The sequence below is a fragment of the Lissotriton helveticus genome, chromosome 7 (genome assembly GCF_964261635.1).
Source record: "Lissotriton helveticus chromosome 7, aLisHel1.1, whole genome shotgun sequence".
In the NCBI taxonomy this organism is placed as follows: Eukaryota; Metazoa; Chordata; class Amphibia; order Caudata; family Salamandridae; genus Lissotriton; species Lissotriton helveticus.
Window position 1 is genome coordinate 402,220,082 of NC_136068.1, and position 15,643 is coordinate 402,235,724.

General features: G+C 43.2%; 1 protein-coding gene across 2 annotated transcripts in view; it reads left to right on the top strand.

Moving 5' to 3' along the window:
* CHMP4B (charged multivesicular body protein 4B) overlaps nucleotides 1-15,643 on the top strand; it is a 156,243-nt gene that overhangs the window by 136,504 nt on the left and 4,096 nt on the right. For both annotated transcript variants that reach the window (XM_078652277.1, XM_078652276.1), the window contains one exon: nucleotides 916-1,042. In XM_078652277.1, coding sequence (XP_078508403.1) covers nucleotides 916-1,042 — 127 coding nt within the window. The remainder of the gene's footprint in view (nucleotides 1-915; nucleotides 1,043-15,643) is intronic.

The following is a 15,643-nucleotide window of genomic DNA, read 5'->3' on the forward strand; positions in this document are numbered from 1 at the left end:
GGGTGGTGGTGTTGCTAGGGGACCCTACCGCCGCCCCTGCAACAAGTACCTGTGGCTTGGCCTTAAGAATAATAATCCACATTTGTAAAGCGCACAATCACCCGTAAGGGTCTCTAGGCGCTGGGGGCCGTCGGGAAGATTAAGCAAGCTATTGCCCAGAGTCACATGGTACTGGGCTAATCTGCCGCCGGTGCCGGGGATCGAACCATGATCCCCAGATTCTGGAGTCAGTCCTCTGCTGCCCCATCCATACTCAAGGCATTGTTGTGTGTGAATGTTGTGTCTGTGAACTTGCTCTGTCCAGAAACCAAAACTAACCAAAGCCATCTACAAAACCCATCCAGATTCCACCCCTCCCTCTGTCTAAACATCGATATGTGCTCCTCTGTGATGTTTCTCCAGTCGAGATGCCACTGAGTACCCCTCCCCTGCACATAAAGTGTAGCATCCACAGCCAGTGTCGGTCAAAACTCAGATAGTACTAAACAAACCAGTATAACCCTTTTGCGGCCGCATGGGTTCCAGTTCCTGCAGAATCTCACGGGGTTTGGCGGAACTCCACATGAAAACGTAGGATCCGGTATCTTGCCTCCACCCCTCACAGCTTGGATAAAAAGATATCTGATCAAACCTCTGTAAACCAAAGTAGTATTGTTTTTGTTTCATTTTAAATTGGTCAAGCAATATTTTACCAATCTATACTAACATTAGGAGCTGTAGGGCATCACTTGTGAATGAAATCTATTCAAGTAAAGACTTACGCAAATGAAAGTTTATTATTATAGAACACAATATGCAAGTCTATCCTTTTGTTCCACTTTATAATGGTTTATTTGAACATTGAGGCTACTCCAAATGCTCCTTTTTTTATCAGAGTACCAGCACTGACTTCTTGCTCTCTCTTTTTCAATTAAGGATGAATTGCTGGCAGAGCTAGAGGAGCTTGAACAAGAAGAATTGGACAAGAACTTGCTGGACATTCGGGGCCCAGAGACAGTACCTTTACCAAATGTCCCTTCAGTGTCATTACCAGTCAAACCAGGTATGGAATTTAGAGTGCAGTGAGTGACCAATCAGGTTGAAAGTAAAATATGCTTTTCCTGCTTCACAACCATACAAGAATTCGTTGCCATTAGGCTGGACCTAAAAAATGCACACATTTCCAATTTAAACAATTTTCTCTTTTTTCCTGCATCCATGTTTTCAGTCTATACATCAACAGGAATAAATAAATTCAAAAACAGTTTAAAACTGTAGTACCCACTGAAACATAATGGATGGTCTTTCACATATTCTTTACTGAAGCTTGGGGTCTCAAATCCAAGTGCCAGAATTACAATTTTCACCTTTACTTTTTCATTAAAAAAATATTGAATGCAACCCCCAATGGCGGGTAGAGTGGTTATGAATCTGGTGGGTGCCCTTGATGCTGAACGGTTACAGATAAGTGTTTTTTTTCAACCAGAATCACATTACCAATACACATTCTGGTTTGTATTTTTTTAATGTGTTTAAATGCTCTCAAAAATACTTGTGTGCAGCGTGGGCAGATTTGAAAATTGCTTACTGGCTATTCTATCTCGAGCAAGGATGCAGAGTGATGTATTTGAAAGGGAGCAGTATTTGCATGATCTTGTATTCTTAATTGAGAGAGACCATTTCAAAATTAAATAAATATCTGTTTAGTTCTACCAATCTGCAATTTCTTTTTTCTGATTCCTTTCCTCTCCCTTCCTATCATAGGATTGGATAATGTATGTGTCTCTAGATGCTGCTTTATTCAACATACTTCGTTGTCCCCCTCACTGGAAGTATCATAGTGCACTTCTAAGTTTTCCAATTCAGAATCCGCCTGTTCTGTCTAAATCACATACTGAGGGTTTCCTCACAATGCATGTGGGTAGAAGCGGCCTAGCCACAAAAAAGGGAATATTTATAAAGCATTGACCGATCACCTCCTGAAGACTGGCTTTTTTTCATCCTCTTCCTTAATGTAAGGTCTAACATGAAACATGTTCTAGTGTACTAAGATGAGCAGTGTAAATCGGTATCTGGTAATGGGACAACACAAGGTTAACGTATCTAAGCAGAGCTCTGGTATCCTTCTATTGGTAGACCAAAAGGCCACATTCACAAATGTGTCCCTTTCCAGCAAGTTACTCCGCAACTAAGAATCATTTGTGTCACCAGATTGCAAGGGGTGGGTCTTGATATTCTCCTACAATTTCTTCCTCCCCCACCACCATTCCATTCTGAATGTGAACACGATCCAAGGACACTTTTCTTCAGAGGAACATACCCTGCACAGTAGCATATTGGCATTTAGGGCAGTTGTAGCCCTCAAATTGTTATTTCCAATGATCAACTTGAAGTCCGTTCTCGCCCAGACAGATGTTACAGCAATGTATTATATAAGCAAGTAGAGAGCAATGAGATTGAAACCTTTCTTCATGAACGCCAAAACGTTGTGACAATGTTCTGTAAAATACCATCTGACCTTATTAGCAGTTTTTCCCCATAGTTCAACCTACAAGACACCTTTAGTTTTATTTTCTAGGAATAACACACGTTACCGCCATATTCATCTGCTATCCATGAAGTCTCTCATGACTGAGGTAGTGGGGCTGTGGAAAATATATGAAAACAGCCACAGATGACTGTGCCCAAGCTTGTGTCCTGATTGTACAAGCAAGATTCCCTACAAAATGCCATTCTGATTTTCTGGTAAGAGCAATGTCTCGGCCTTAATTCTGAGTCCTGTAGCTCGCAAGTGAGCCAGAAGTTCAACAAACTTAATGATTCTATTCTCTTCAAATTGGCCCTGTCAATGTCTAGTTGAAGATCTCATCTTTTCCTATTTTGAGAGCGCAGGGCGGGCCTCTGCCTCACAGGCAATTGCTGGTGTGGTGCCGGAGTGGGTGAGATTGGGGGGATGTTTTTCTTTATTTGTGTTATGACTTCCGTTTCCAGGTCGGTGGGTTGGCTTCGGCCGTGGTTCATCACTGTATGTGGGAGACGCCGCTAGTCGGGTTACTTGTGCTGTACTGGGAGACATGGGGTGGGGAGCGGGAGGTGGGGTTGGATTTCCCCTGTGTTGAGATGGTCCATGACATTGAGTAATTTCACGCACATCGCTGTATATGTTCCTGTCCGGCACGAATTGATTGACATGTCAGATGGCTGTTTGTAATGCAATGTGACAATTATTCTATAACTGGAAAATAAAGTGTTAAAAAAAAAGATCTAAAAAATCCTTGTTCGTTGCCCTTCCACCCTCCCTTAGTCTGTGCGCTTTGCCCTTCCGCCCGGCCTTCATCTGTGCGCTTTGCCCTCCAGCCCGCACTTCGTCTGTGCACTTTGGCCTCCCTCCCCCCCCTTCGTCTGCGCACTTTGGCCTCCCTCCCCCCTTTCATCTGTGCACTTTGGCTGCCCTCCCTCCCTTCATCCGTGCACTTTGCCCTCCCTTCGTCCATGCATTTTGCTCTCCCTTTGTCCGTGCACTCTGCCCTCCCTTTGTCCGTGCACTCTGCCCTCCCTCCCTTTGTCCGTGCACTCTGCCCTCCCTCCCTTTGTCCGTGCACTCTGCCCTCCCTCCCTTTGTCCGTGCACTCTGCCCTCCCTCCCTTTGTCCGTGCACTCTTCCCTCCCTTCGTCTGTGCACTTTGCCCTCCCTCCCTTCGTCTGTGCACTTTGCCCTCCCTCCCTTCGTCTGAGCACTTTGCCCTCCCGCCCTTCGTCCGTGCACTTTGACCTCCCTCCCGCCCTTCGTCCGTGCACTTTGCCCTCCCTCCCGCCCTTTATCCGTGCACTTTGCCCTCCCTCCCGCCCTTTATCCGTGCACTTTGCCCTCCCTCCCGCCCTTTATCCGTGCACTTTGCCCTCCCTCCAGCCCTTTATCCGTGCACTTTGCTCTCCCTCCCGCCCTTTATCCGTGCACGTTGCCCTCCCGCCCGCCCTTCGATCATGCACTGTGCCCTCCCGCCCGCCCTCCATTTCCTGTGTGATTACCGGTCTGCCCACCCTCCCTCCATTTTCCGTGTTATTCACCATCCACCCTCCCTCGGTTGTCTGTGTGCTTCCTCTCCAGTGTTCCCGCAATTGTCTGAGTGCCTCCCCACTCCTACTCGTTTTCTATGTCATGTTATGTTAACACCTATTTTTTATAGAGCGTGCGGCTACTCCCTGGAGTGTCCCGGCGCTAAAACATCCAAATGTCAAGTAACACAAACAAAACTTCTTACAGCTCACAGCTGAAAGATCCACGTTTTAAGCCATTTCCTAAAAATGAGAACGTCAGGACTCTGTCTAATCCCGAAAGGGAGACTGTTCCACAACCGTGAGGCAGCTGCGTGAAAAGATCTACCCCCTATGCGGGCCCGAAACACCCTGGGAGTAGTGATCAAAAGTTGAGATGAGGATCTCGGGGAGTGCTGAGGGAGATAAGGCTGAAATCTTTCCCTAAGATAAGGAGCTCCGATCTTATGAAAGGCTTTAAAAACCAAGACCAATGCTTTAAACTGAATTCTCTTCCGGACTGGAAGCCAATGAAGGGAAGACAGAAGCTGGGAGGTCTGCATTCTAGAGCCTAGCAGAAAAATGGCTCTGGCTGCTGAGTTCTGGATCACTTGTAGTCGGCTCAAAAGATATTCAGGCAGGCCGAGATACAAGGAATTAACGTAGTCCAATCTGGACATTATCAACGCCTATACCACTGTCTTGATGTATGGGATAGAAAGCAATGGGAGGAAATTTCGCAACATTTTCAACAACTCAAAGCATACTCCGGCCACCGAGTGTACCTGGGCCTTCATGGAAAGGGTGGAATCCATCTTGACTTCCAGATTTTTCACTGTAGAGACGACTGACAACAAATATCTGGTGGCTGATGCCCAAAAAATATAATCTTAGACTTCTCGGGGTTGCCTTTTAAATGATTGCGACTCAACCAAGAGAAGACTTTAGAGAGACAAGTGTTAATTAAGTTGCCATCAAACTCAGCTCCCTTCTCACAGGTAAACAACAGCTGAGTGTCATTAGCGTATGACACTATTTTAGCACGAAAACTCTCAGCGAGAAGGGCCTGGGGGCCATGTACAGATTAAAAAGCGTCGGGCTCAGAACGGAGCCCTGAGGCACCCCCACATTCAGAGGGGGGACTACCGCGGAGAAGGGAGGAACCCAGATGGTTTGAGAGAGGCTAGTCAAAAAAGATGCAAACCAACTCAACACCGTGCCTCCAATACTGCTGTAACGGAGTCTTTCCAGTAGTCTGGTATGGGGCACGGTGTCGAAAGCTGCAGAGAGGTACAGCAGCACCAAAACGGTGCTTCCTCCTCTATCCAATGCAGCTTTAATAGTTTCAGCAACTTCTAATAAAGCCGTCTCGGTACTAAAATTGGCTCGAAAACCCGACTGGCTAGAATGCAGCAAGTCATTGGTCTCCACAAAGCTCGTTAGGACCTTGTTGATAAATTTTTCTAGAACCTTCAAAAAGAAAGGGAGAAGCGAGATAGGTCTATAATTACATGCTACCTCAGGATCAGCTGAAGGTTTCTTCAATAATGGAAGGATGTTTGCATGTTTCCACCTGTGGCATCAGCCCCTCCCGTAGAGCCATATTCAAAATAGTATTCAAGCAAGGATTAATTGCATCTGCTCGAGAGGATAAGACCTTTGCTGGACAAGGATCCGTAGGCGAGCCAGACTTCAGGATTTTCACAAACATCAGAGATTGCTCTAAGGTAATCTTAGGGAACTCCCACAAGGAGGCCCTGGTGCTGAAACAGGTAGTTAAATGGGGGACCTCAACACCCTCCCGATCCAGTGGTTGAACTTCAAAGGAGTCCTGGATCAGTTTAATTTTTTCATAGAAAAAGAGGGCCATTCGTTCCGTCCAGTCGCTTGTGGGAGCAAACGGCTGACTTATAGAGGCAGGGGAGGTGAAGCTTTTTACAATGTTAAAAAGAGTTTTACTCTTATTAGCTGCCATATCTATTTTTGTGGACAGAAAAAGCTTCTTTGCCTCGCGTATACTCTTATAATAATTGTTCAATGCCTGTTTGTAAATCAGTTTTTCTGAAAGATTATAATTCCGCCGCCACTCTCTTTCATGATGTTTGCAGGCTGTTTTACTGTCCCTAAGAGCCTCAAAAAACCAAGGGCCGGAGATTCGAGTAAATTTGGCAGGTCTCACACAAGAGGGGACCAATTCAGTGGCTTGTTGCTGAAGCCAGTCCTCTAAAGTCTTTACATCCCGTTCCAAGACGCCGTTTAAGAGAATCGGCCGCTGTTGCAACGCCAACTGAATGGCCTCAGGTGTCATCAAATGAAATGATCTAGAACAATGACTCGCCTTGGCTATATCTAAAGATTGAGGCCTTATGGCAACTCAGCAGATTTTAAAATTGATCAAATAATGATCGGACCAGGTGATTAGAGGAAAAAACCTGATCCAGTATATGGCCTTTGTCATGTGTAACACCACATACAAACGGGTTCAAGTTAAGGATATCCAAAGATTCATATAGTCTAATAGGTTCAGGCTTCAGAGAGTTATCCATGTGAATATTAAAGTCACCCAAAACCGTACAATACATATATTTAGCTGCAATGGGAGAGATAGAATGGCTAATCGAGTCCAGGACATTCTTTGCCGGACCAGGAGGGCTATAAATTACTACTCCTGCCATGGATTGCTGAGCTGAGAAGGTTAAGAGAAAGCCCAGACATTCCTCCCCCTCTATCTCCACATCCGCTAAAAGAACTCCTATATATAATAGCAAGCTCCCCGCCTCTTCCCTCCGGAGGGTCCTTCCTCAAGATCTGGTAGCCCTGAGTAATCGCATTGGCGATAGTGGGATCAGAAGCATCCATTAACCAGATTTCAGTAAGAAACAACAAGTCAGGGGATGAATCACTTAAAAAGTAATAGTTTTCAAATTCGTGTTTTTTCAGGGACCGGACATTCAATAGAGAAGGCCTCCAAAATATATCTGGGACCTCTTGTCCCCCTAACCGGGGCAGGCATAGCCCATTTAACTTTGTGCTCTTTTAACGCAGGTCGCACTGACCAACTACAGTATATGCACTTCTCAGAACCATTGTACCCTAGACTAACCGAATGAGGTGTGCACGCCGAATCCTTATTAAGCGCTACCAAGTGGTCCCTATCATATGTAATTACATTTGATGGCTCCAATACGAAACTGACAGCATGACCGGCCCGGCCCTTCCGGGTCGCTGACGGCGCAGAAGGGCTTGCCTTTGGCTCGCCTTCGCCGCGCCAGCGGCGCGTCCGCTGTGCGCTAGCGCAGCGGCCTGTTTAGAAGGGGCCAGCATCCAACCACTAGACCGCGCCGAAGAGGAAAAATGGCGGCTAGCGGTCACGGAGCTCAAGGAGACCTGGTTCGATTCCCCCGCCCTCCACAGATACAATTCCCAGTGAATTAAAATTCCCACAACAACAGATAAATAAAACTGCAAAGCAGATTAAAAAGTAAAGTGCAGCGAGTGGCTTTAAAAACAAATATAGCAGCGGGTGTTTTTGGCAGCCAATGCTGTTAAGAAATATTCGAGTTACTATGGTTGTGAGGCTCTCGCAGCGGCCCGTTTTGAAGGGGCCAGCATCCAACCACTAGACCGCGCCGAAGAGGAAAAATGGCGGCTAGCGGTCTGTCTGTGTGCTTACCCATTCCTACTCGTTTTCGTTTGTCTGTGTGCTCCCCATTCCTACTTGTTTTGTTTTGTCTGTGTGCTTCCCCATTCCTACTCGTTCTCTTTTTTGTGTTCTTCTCCATTCCTACTCATTTTCTGTTTTGTGTTCTTCCTCATTCCTACTCATTTTCTGTTTTGTGTTCTTCCCCATTCCTACTCATTTTCTGTTGTCTTTGTGCGTCCCCATTTCTACTCATTTTCGGTTGTCTGTGTGCTTCCCCATTCCCCAAATTGACATGCCCAGGAGAATTTACTGCATGACCAAGGCATTGTTACGTGGATCTAAAAATAATTGTGATTTAAAAAATACATATATATCACTGCATGAAATGGTATTGTAGGCAGCTGGTCAGTTTGTTAGATTGACTCATTTTTTACTGCACTGTCTACTTTTTCACTGGCGTACCGTGCTTTTACTTAGCCAGTAATAGGGGTGGAAAAGGTTCTCTGAGAGAGACAAGACGTGGAGTCTCATCTAGTAGTGGTTAGCGCTCACTGGCGCGCCCAAGGCAAGCCTGTCCATATCTGGCCAGTCCCCCGGGCCAGCCACTATGCTGGTCTACTAACTTATATGATGCCCAGCTTTAGAAGTTGAAGAAGATAGTAAGCCGTAAAACCTATGCAGGTGTATTGGATTGCTTGCCTGCCTTGAAGATTTGAAAACTTCCTGGAACAGAGCCCTGCAGTTCTACTCATGGGCCATATGTTGGAAAGACACCTATGCAGGTGTATTGGATTGCTTGCCTGCCTTGAAGATTTGAAAACTTCCTGGAACAGAGCCCTGCAGTTCTACTCATGGGCCATATGTTGGAAAGACTGCTAATAAATTACTTAGGTTTTTCAATTTAAACACTAGTTCTTTGGTGAAACAGATTCTAGAAATATTGGATCTCTTACCTTCTTGCAGCCTGATGTTCTGTTACTCTCTAAGACATGGTTTACAGAGTCTTCCATGCCGTCGATTCTGGAAGTTCCACCAAAAGTTTATTTTCTTCTCAATATTAATCGTCCGGCTGGCAAAGGGGTGGGCATTGCAGCAATAAGGAAACAAGCCCCAAAACAGTTGCAGGCTGACTTAAATGAGGAGTCTAACCTTTTGTTATTTAACCTGCAGTTTTAAGAGCAGGCTTGCGGTCTTGGTAGCGTACCGCCCACCGCACTATTTGTCGGATTTTCCTATCCTCTTCTATGAATTGATTTGCACTTTATTGATTAATTATAAAAAACTGATCATTTCAGGTGATTTTTTTTTATTGGGCAGAAGACCGTTCTGGGACTGTAAAAAAAAAAAATCTGTACTCTATGGAACTTATGTCCTTCTTTAAGCTTATACAACATGTAAATATATCCACTCACCTGAAGAGTCACATCTTATATTTGGTTTGGACACTTGACTGCTGTCTGAGCTCATGCAGTATCAAAGCTTGTGTATGTGAAAACCACCATATCCAGTTTGACTTGATAATTCCCAGTGTTGACTGGAGTCAAGAGTGGGCAGAATATGGCGTAAATTGAACAAGAAAAAGATGGTGGACTTGTTGGAAACTTGTAGGCCAGAATTGACCAATATTGCAAAGGAAGGAGCCCAGCGTTTTTATTTCTGGTCCCTCCGATTAATAAGCTTAGATACAAAATATAGTCTTAGTTCTTTCAGCAGCTAAGTAAGGCTCAATTGGAATTGACACAACTAGAACGGAAGTGGCGTAAAAACTACATGACAGAACACAAAGCCATGTTTAAGGCAGCGTTACTGAGCTATATATAATCATCCAAGCTAAACAGTCTTTTTAATAAAGTAAGATTAGTGAAGCCTGCAGCTCACAGAGAGAGATTTTAAAAACATGTGGGATCCCTCGACAATAGTCCGAGTTGGTCATCCAGTTGTGGGTTCACAAGCTTGTTGCAGTGAGTTTAAAGAATTCTTCCTTGAAAATATTTGCTTGATTAAAGACTCTAGTCCATTGGCGGACTAGTTAGAGCCACGAGAAAAGATGAATGGAGATATTACTTTGGAAGAGTTCACTCCTATGGGAGATGATTCATTATTGAGGCTAATTAATAAAATGTAAACCTGCTCGCCCAATTGCCCTCCTCCCCCTCATCTTCCCCAGAGTGATGCAAGCTTTAGCTCCTACTATATTCGATTCCCTTGACAACATGCTTAATACTCCTATAGACAGGGGTGGTCCGAGTTCTATTAAAAAGGCGGTAGTTTTCCCCCTGCTGAAACAGGTGAATGACAAACTGGAATTGCTGAATAAATATAGGCCCATTTCATTGCTTTCTTATTGTACTAAAATCTTGGAAACCCCTGTAGCCCAGGAGATGTGTACTCCTTCACAAGCTGTGATATTCCTGGACTCTCAACTAGCAGGGTTTCGACCAAAGCACAGTACTGAAACGGTTCTGGTTTCGGTCATTGATCTGAAGAAGAATCTCAATGAAGGTCAAACTATGGCTTTGATACTGCTAGATCTATCTTCAGCGTTAGATCCACTAGAGTGTAGTGAGTCAATGTAATCCCACCCCCTCCTGTTTAAAAGCGGCCTTGAGCCAGCGAGTTTTGGGGATGCGCCTGTGTGGTACTGTGACCTGAGAGGAATTTGGAAGCATTTCCATCAACCCCAGATGTTTTCTCTTGGATGTCTACTGATGAAGGGCTAAACCCAGTGTAGTAAGCTTTCACTTTAATTCATGTCATGCTGTTATTGGAATGTATCTACTGGTGCTTGGTTACCTGAGAATGTCCTGTGGGCATTCTTGAGTTAATGTCTGTTAGAGCCAGTTGATTGCTATACTGGCTCTCTTTCCATGTAACTTAATAAATCTACTCAAGACATTAATATTTGTATCCTGCAAATTACTACATTTTCGTGGCGACGATCGTTACATGGAGAACCCACATGTGCAGCTATTTCATCAAGAAGCGGATTCATCTTTCTTCTATCAAGTTTGAATCACTTTGAATTCTTCTACAGTCTATTTCTACTTTTATTGGCTTGACTTTCATCCAAAAACTTCAGCTGTCACGGTAGGGCGTATTTATTTCATTTTTTTTCTTCACGCTCCTACTGCTGTGTTTTTGAGCTCAGTATATATATTATTTATTCTGTCCGTGCTCACCAATGACTCTGTTTCTACTGGATTTTATTCATCCACCAGGTGTCACTGTTGCCTTTGGAATTTATGTACTTTGACCTTTTATTGTTTAGCTGAGCGATTGGATTTGATCTTTTTCGTTTTGCTCTCAACGAGAAATTCAGTGTCTACAAAGCTTTAAAAGGCATTTTTCCTGTGCGAAGACACTTTTGTACTGGTGGTGGATTTTAGTGGAGAGAATTCACTATACTTTGCCTGCAACGTTGCGTCATCTCTATTTGTTTTTAAAATACGACCCTGTTTAATGCTCAACATACAATAACTGTACCTGCATTTTTTAAAGACTCCTCTTCCTACGTTCTGTGATCACGAGGATTGTCTTCTATCTCCGCGTTCAAGCCACGTAACATTTTTTTTCTCTCTGACGCATGACGCTCCTGACTCCGTCATTGCGCTTCCATGAATTCTGTTGCTTAGCAACCTACTGAGATATTCAGTGCGCTGATGCGCACAGCTTTGTTTGTGACAATCTACAGGGTTACTCGATGCGCTGATGCGCACAGCTTTATTTTTGGCAATTTACAAGTTTACTCAGTGCGCTGATGCGCACAGCTTTATTTGTGGCAATTTACAAAGTTATTCAGTGCGCTGATGCGCACAGCTTCATTTCGTGAGAATCTTCAGAGTTACTCAGTGTGCTGTTGCCTTCAACTTACCCCGTATAAAGAATACTACGCTGACACAGCTGATTTTACGAACACATTCGTACAGATTTTGTTTATTGTTGTTTTGTGCACGCTGATGCACACAGCTCTTGCCTCATACTCTGATACTGCTCATGATTAACAAGTTGTCTATTTATTTCATTTTTTATTTATTTCATATATTTCAGTGATATTGCATATGTGTATACACTATTTCAATTTGTTATTTATTATTTATTAACCCAATCCTGCAACTTTCTTATTTGGAAAATGTGTACTTTGCAATCAGTCAATCCTCCTCCATCTTTTTTAGACACTCCTGGTGAGCCTGCCATTAGGTGGGAAGTGTGGCATGATGCCTTCGAAACATATTTAGGGGCTATAGGTGCATCCGGGTTTGCTGCAGAAAGGAAAAAATGTTTATTGCTACATTCTTTGGGATTTGAAGGGAGGTCAGTATTTAAACATCTTCCTGACCTTCCTGTAGAGGATCCTCCTTTGAACGGTGCTTATTTAGAAACTGTGCAAAAACTTAAATTACGTTTTGACAAGCAGCCTAGCCTCATGGTTCTTAGGCATACATTTTTTAAGAGGAAACAGCTAGATGGTGAAGATGTTGATTCCTATATATCTGCTTTGAGGAAATTAGCTGGGGATTGTAGGTTTGAAAAATTTTCTGACCAGCTTATCAGAGACCAATTTGCGTGTCATTGTAGAGAGAAAAGCATAAGACAAAAGTTACTTTCTTTGGGTGATCCTTCCTTAGATGAAACCATAAAGATCGCTAAGAGCATCAAAATTTCAATGGTTTCTTTAAAGGAATTGGAGGAAAAGATTATTGAACCTGTGAATGCCATCAATTTCAATTCTTCTAAATTATCTAAGAAATCTGTTAGGGGTGGTTATAACAATCCTGGGAAGTCATTTAAATCTTCCAAGCCTAATACTACTGATGCTAATATGTGTATAAGATGTGGTAATGTATCTCACCCTAAAGGTTCTCATTGTCCAGCTTCTAATGTCACCTGTAATTATTGTAAGAGGGTTGGACATTTCGCAAAAGTTTGCCTCAAATTAAAGGGGCAAGGACAAAAGAGTTTTAAAAAATCCACTGTTTGCATTATTGATTCTGATTCTTCTTCTGATGGGGAAGTTGTTTCTGTTGTTACTGAAAGTGTTGTTGTGGGAGATCCTAATGATTGTGTTGATCCCATAGCTGATTTTAAAATTGGCTCAAAATCTGTAAAACTTTTGGTTAGCTCTGGAGCAAAAGTAACTATGATAACGCAAAAACTTTTCGGCGAAACTTGGGAAGGTACACAACCTCTTATTCCTCCTGACCGTGCACCAGTGTCTTATGAAGGCAGGAAGATTGATCTTCTAGGTTATTTTGAAGATGAGTTGTGCTTCAAAGGAAGGAAGATAAGGGGCAAAATGTATGTAGCTGTCAAGGGTCTTGATATCTTGGGCTGGTTCCACCAGGGTTTATTTAAGATGATTTTGAGGCCTGGTGCTAAAGGCCAAATTCTTGTTGTTGATTGTGCCGATGAAGTTTTATCTCTACAAAAGGTTTTCCCATCAGTTTTTGGTGGGGAACTTGGGAAAATAAAGGGATTTAAGCACAAAATAATTGTCAAAGATGGTTTACTGCCAGTTAAGCATAAACTAAGGGGTGTACCCTATAGTGTTAGGGAAGATTTAGACAAAGAATTACAACTGCTCTGTGAGAAAGGTGTTATTGAGCCTACGGAGTCATCTCTTTGGCTTAGTCCTTTAGTCGTGGCCAGAAAAAGGGACGGCAAACTTCGTGTGTGTGTAGATTTAAGGTCGGTGAACAAAGAAATTTGGGTCGACTCACATCCCTTGCCTAAGATCCAAGATCTCTTTGCTTCTACGAAAGGTGCTAAGATTTTTACTAAGCTTGATCTGGCCAGTGCTTATCACCAGATCGAGCTGCACCCAGAGTCACGTCATCTTACAGCCTTTGTCTCTCCCCTGGGAACGTTTCAGTATCGACGTATGCCGTTTGGATTAGCATCCGCTGCGTCGGTATTTCAGCGTGTAATGTCTAACATTCTCAGTGGGGTAGATGGAGTTTTGGTTTTCCAAGATGACGTACTTATATTTGCAAAGGATTCTTGTTCATATGATATGATCTTGCATAAAGTTTTGGGTCTTTTTCAAGAACATGGGGTTGTTCTTAAGCTAGAGAAGTGTAAATTTGGTTGTACAGAAGTGGAATATTTAGGGCATATTCTCACCCAAGATGGAATCAAGCCTAGGCCGGGACTCTTGGAGGCTATTTCTAATGCTGCTACTCCCACAGATAAAACAGGTGTGAAATCTCTCTTGGGTCTCTGTGAATACTATTCGAGATTCATACCACATTATGCCACCATCGTTCGCCCCATCAGCAATTTGTTAAAGAAGGGAATTAAATTTGAATGGTGTGAGGAATGTGTTTCTGCTTTTAAGAGGGTCAAAGACAGTCTGAGTGCAAGTTCTATCTTGAAGCCTTTTGATCCTAGCTTACATTGTTGTTTGACGGTTGATGCCAGTCAGGTGGGTTTGGGTGCCACCTTGACCCAGGTAGAGAATGGTGTTGGAAGAACAATTGGATTTGCTTCCAGAGTTTTGCGTGCTCTTGAATTGCAATATTCGGTCATAGAAAAGGAACTTTTAGCGTGTGCATGGGCCATTGATAAGTTTCGTTCTTATGTGTGGGGTAAGCGATATTTGTTGCAAACGGATCACAAGCCTCTTATAAACATCTTGAGTGGGACTATAACCAAGTGTTCTACCCCCAGGATTATACGCATGGTGAGCAGGTTGTTATAATATCATTTTGATGTTAAGCATATCCCCGGTGGCAAGAACGGAAGGGCAGATTTCTTTTCACGGTTTCCTGCTCCAAACTCACTTGATGACGATGTTTCTTTTGCTGATCTTATTGATGAGGATTGCGAGGACTGTCTTATTGCCAGTGTTGATATACCTGAACTTAAATTTTGTTCTGAGGAGGAGTGGATGCAAGCTTTTGCTAATGACTCTGTTCTTCAAGAAGTTTGCAATTTTATTAGGTCTGGCTGGCCAAGAGAGAAAGTTCTTTCACTTTCTCTTCAACCTTTTTCTAAGGTCGAAGACGAGTTGTCTGTGGAAGATGATATTCTTTTACGCAATGACAAAAATAATTCCACCACAAGTGTTTAGAAAAGGTATTATAATCAGGGCTCACGAGGGACATTTAGGGTGTTCATTTACTAAACGTCGCATTTGTGATACCTTTTGGTGGCCAGGTATGGATGCTGAGGTCGATGAGTTTGTTTTGGATTGCAGTATCTGCAAATCTTCAGACAAATCTCTCATAATGTGTGTTCCTACACTAATTCCGGTGGAATGTCCAGATCATCCTTGGCAAAAGGTAGGAGTTGATGTGATGGGACCCTATATGACTCTCAGTGGTGGTGCTAGGTTTATTTTAGTGATGATTGATTATGCGTCAAAATGGCCAGAATTCAAATTAGTCAAGGATGTTGACTCGAAAGTTGTCATTGATTTCTTGAGTGATGTTTGGAGCAGAGAAGGTTTTCCGGAAATTCTTGTTTCTGATAATGGAAAACAGTTTGTTTCTAAAGAATTGGAAGATTTCTTGTCTACTTCTGGGGTCAAACATAGTAAGAGTTCCTTATATTATCCGCAAGGAAATGGTCTTGTGGAGAGGATGAATAGGGTGGTTGGTGATTGCGTGAGATGGGCAAAGGATAGGAATTGTGATGTTGTCAAATCTCTTAGGAGCATGTTTTGGTTTTACAGAACCACTCCTCATTCCTCCACAAAGGTTGTCCCTTTTGAATTAATGAGGGGAAGGAAACCGAACACTTCTTTTCGTCCAGGTTGGATGTCAAAGTGGGTTAAAAATGAATCTGATGTGGAAAAGTTGATGTCTTTTGCAAAAGAAAGTGCAACTATTACTCAGGAGAAACAAAAATCGACCTTTGACATTAAGAAAGGGGCAAAGTTGTGCACCTTAAATGTTGGAGATTGTGTCAGAATTAGGAAATCCACTCATGTTAATAAAGGGGAGTGTAAAGTTGCTCCTCCTGTCAAGGTTATCAAGATAAGTGGGA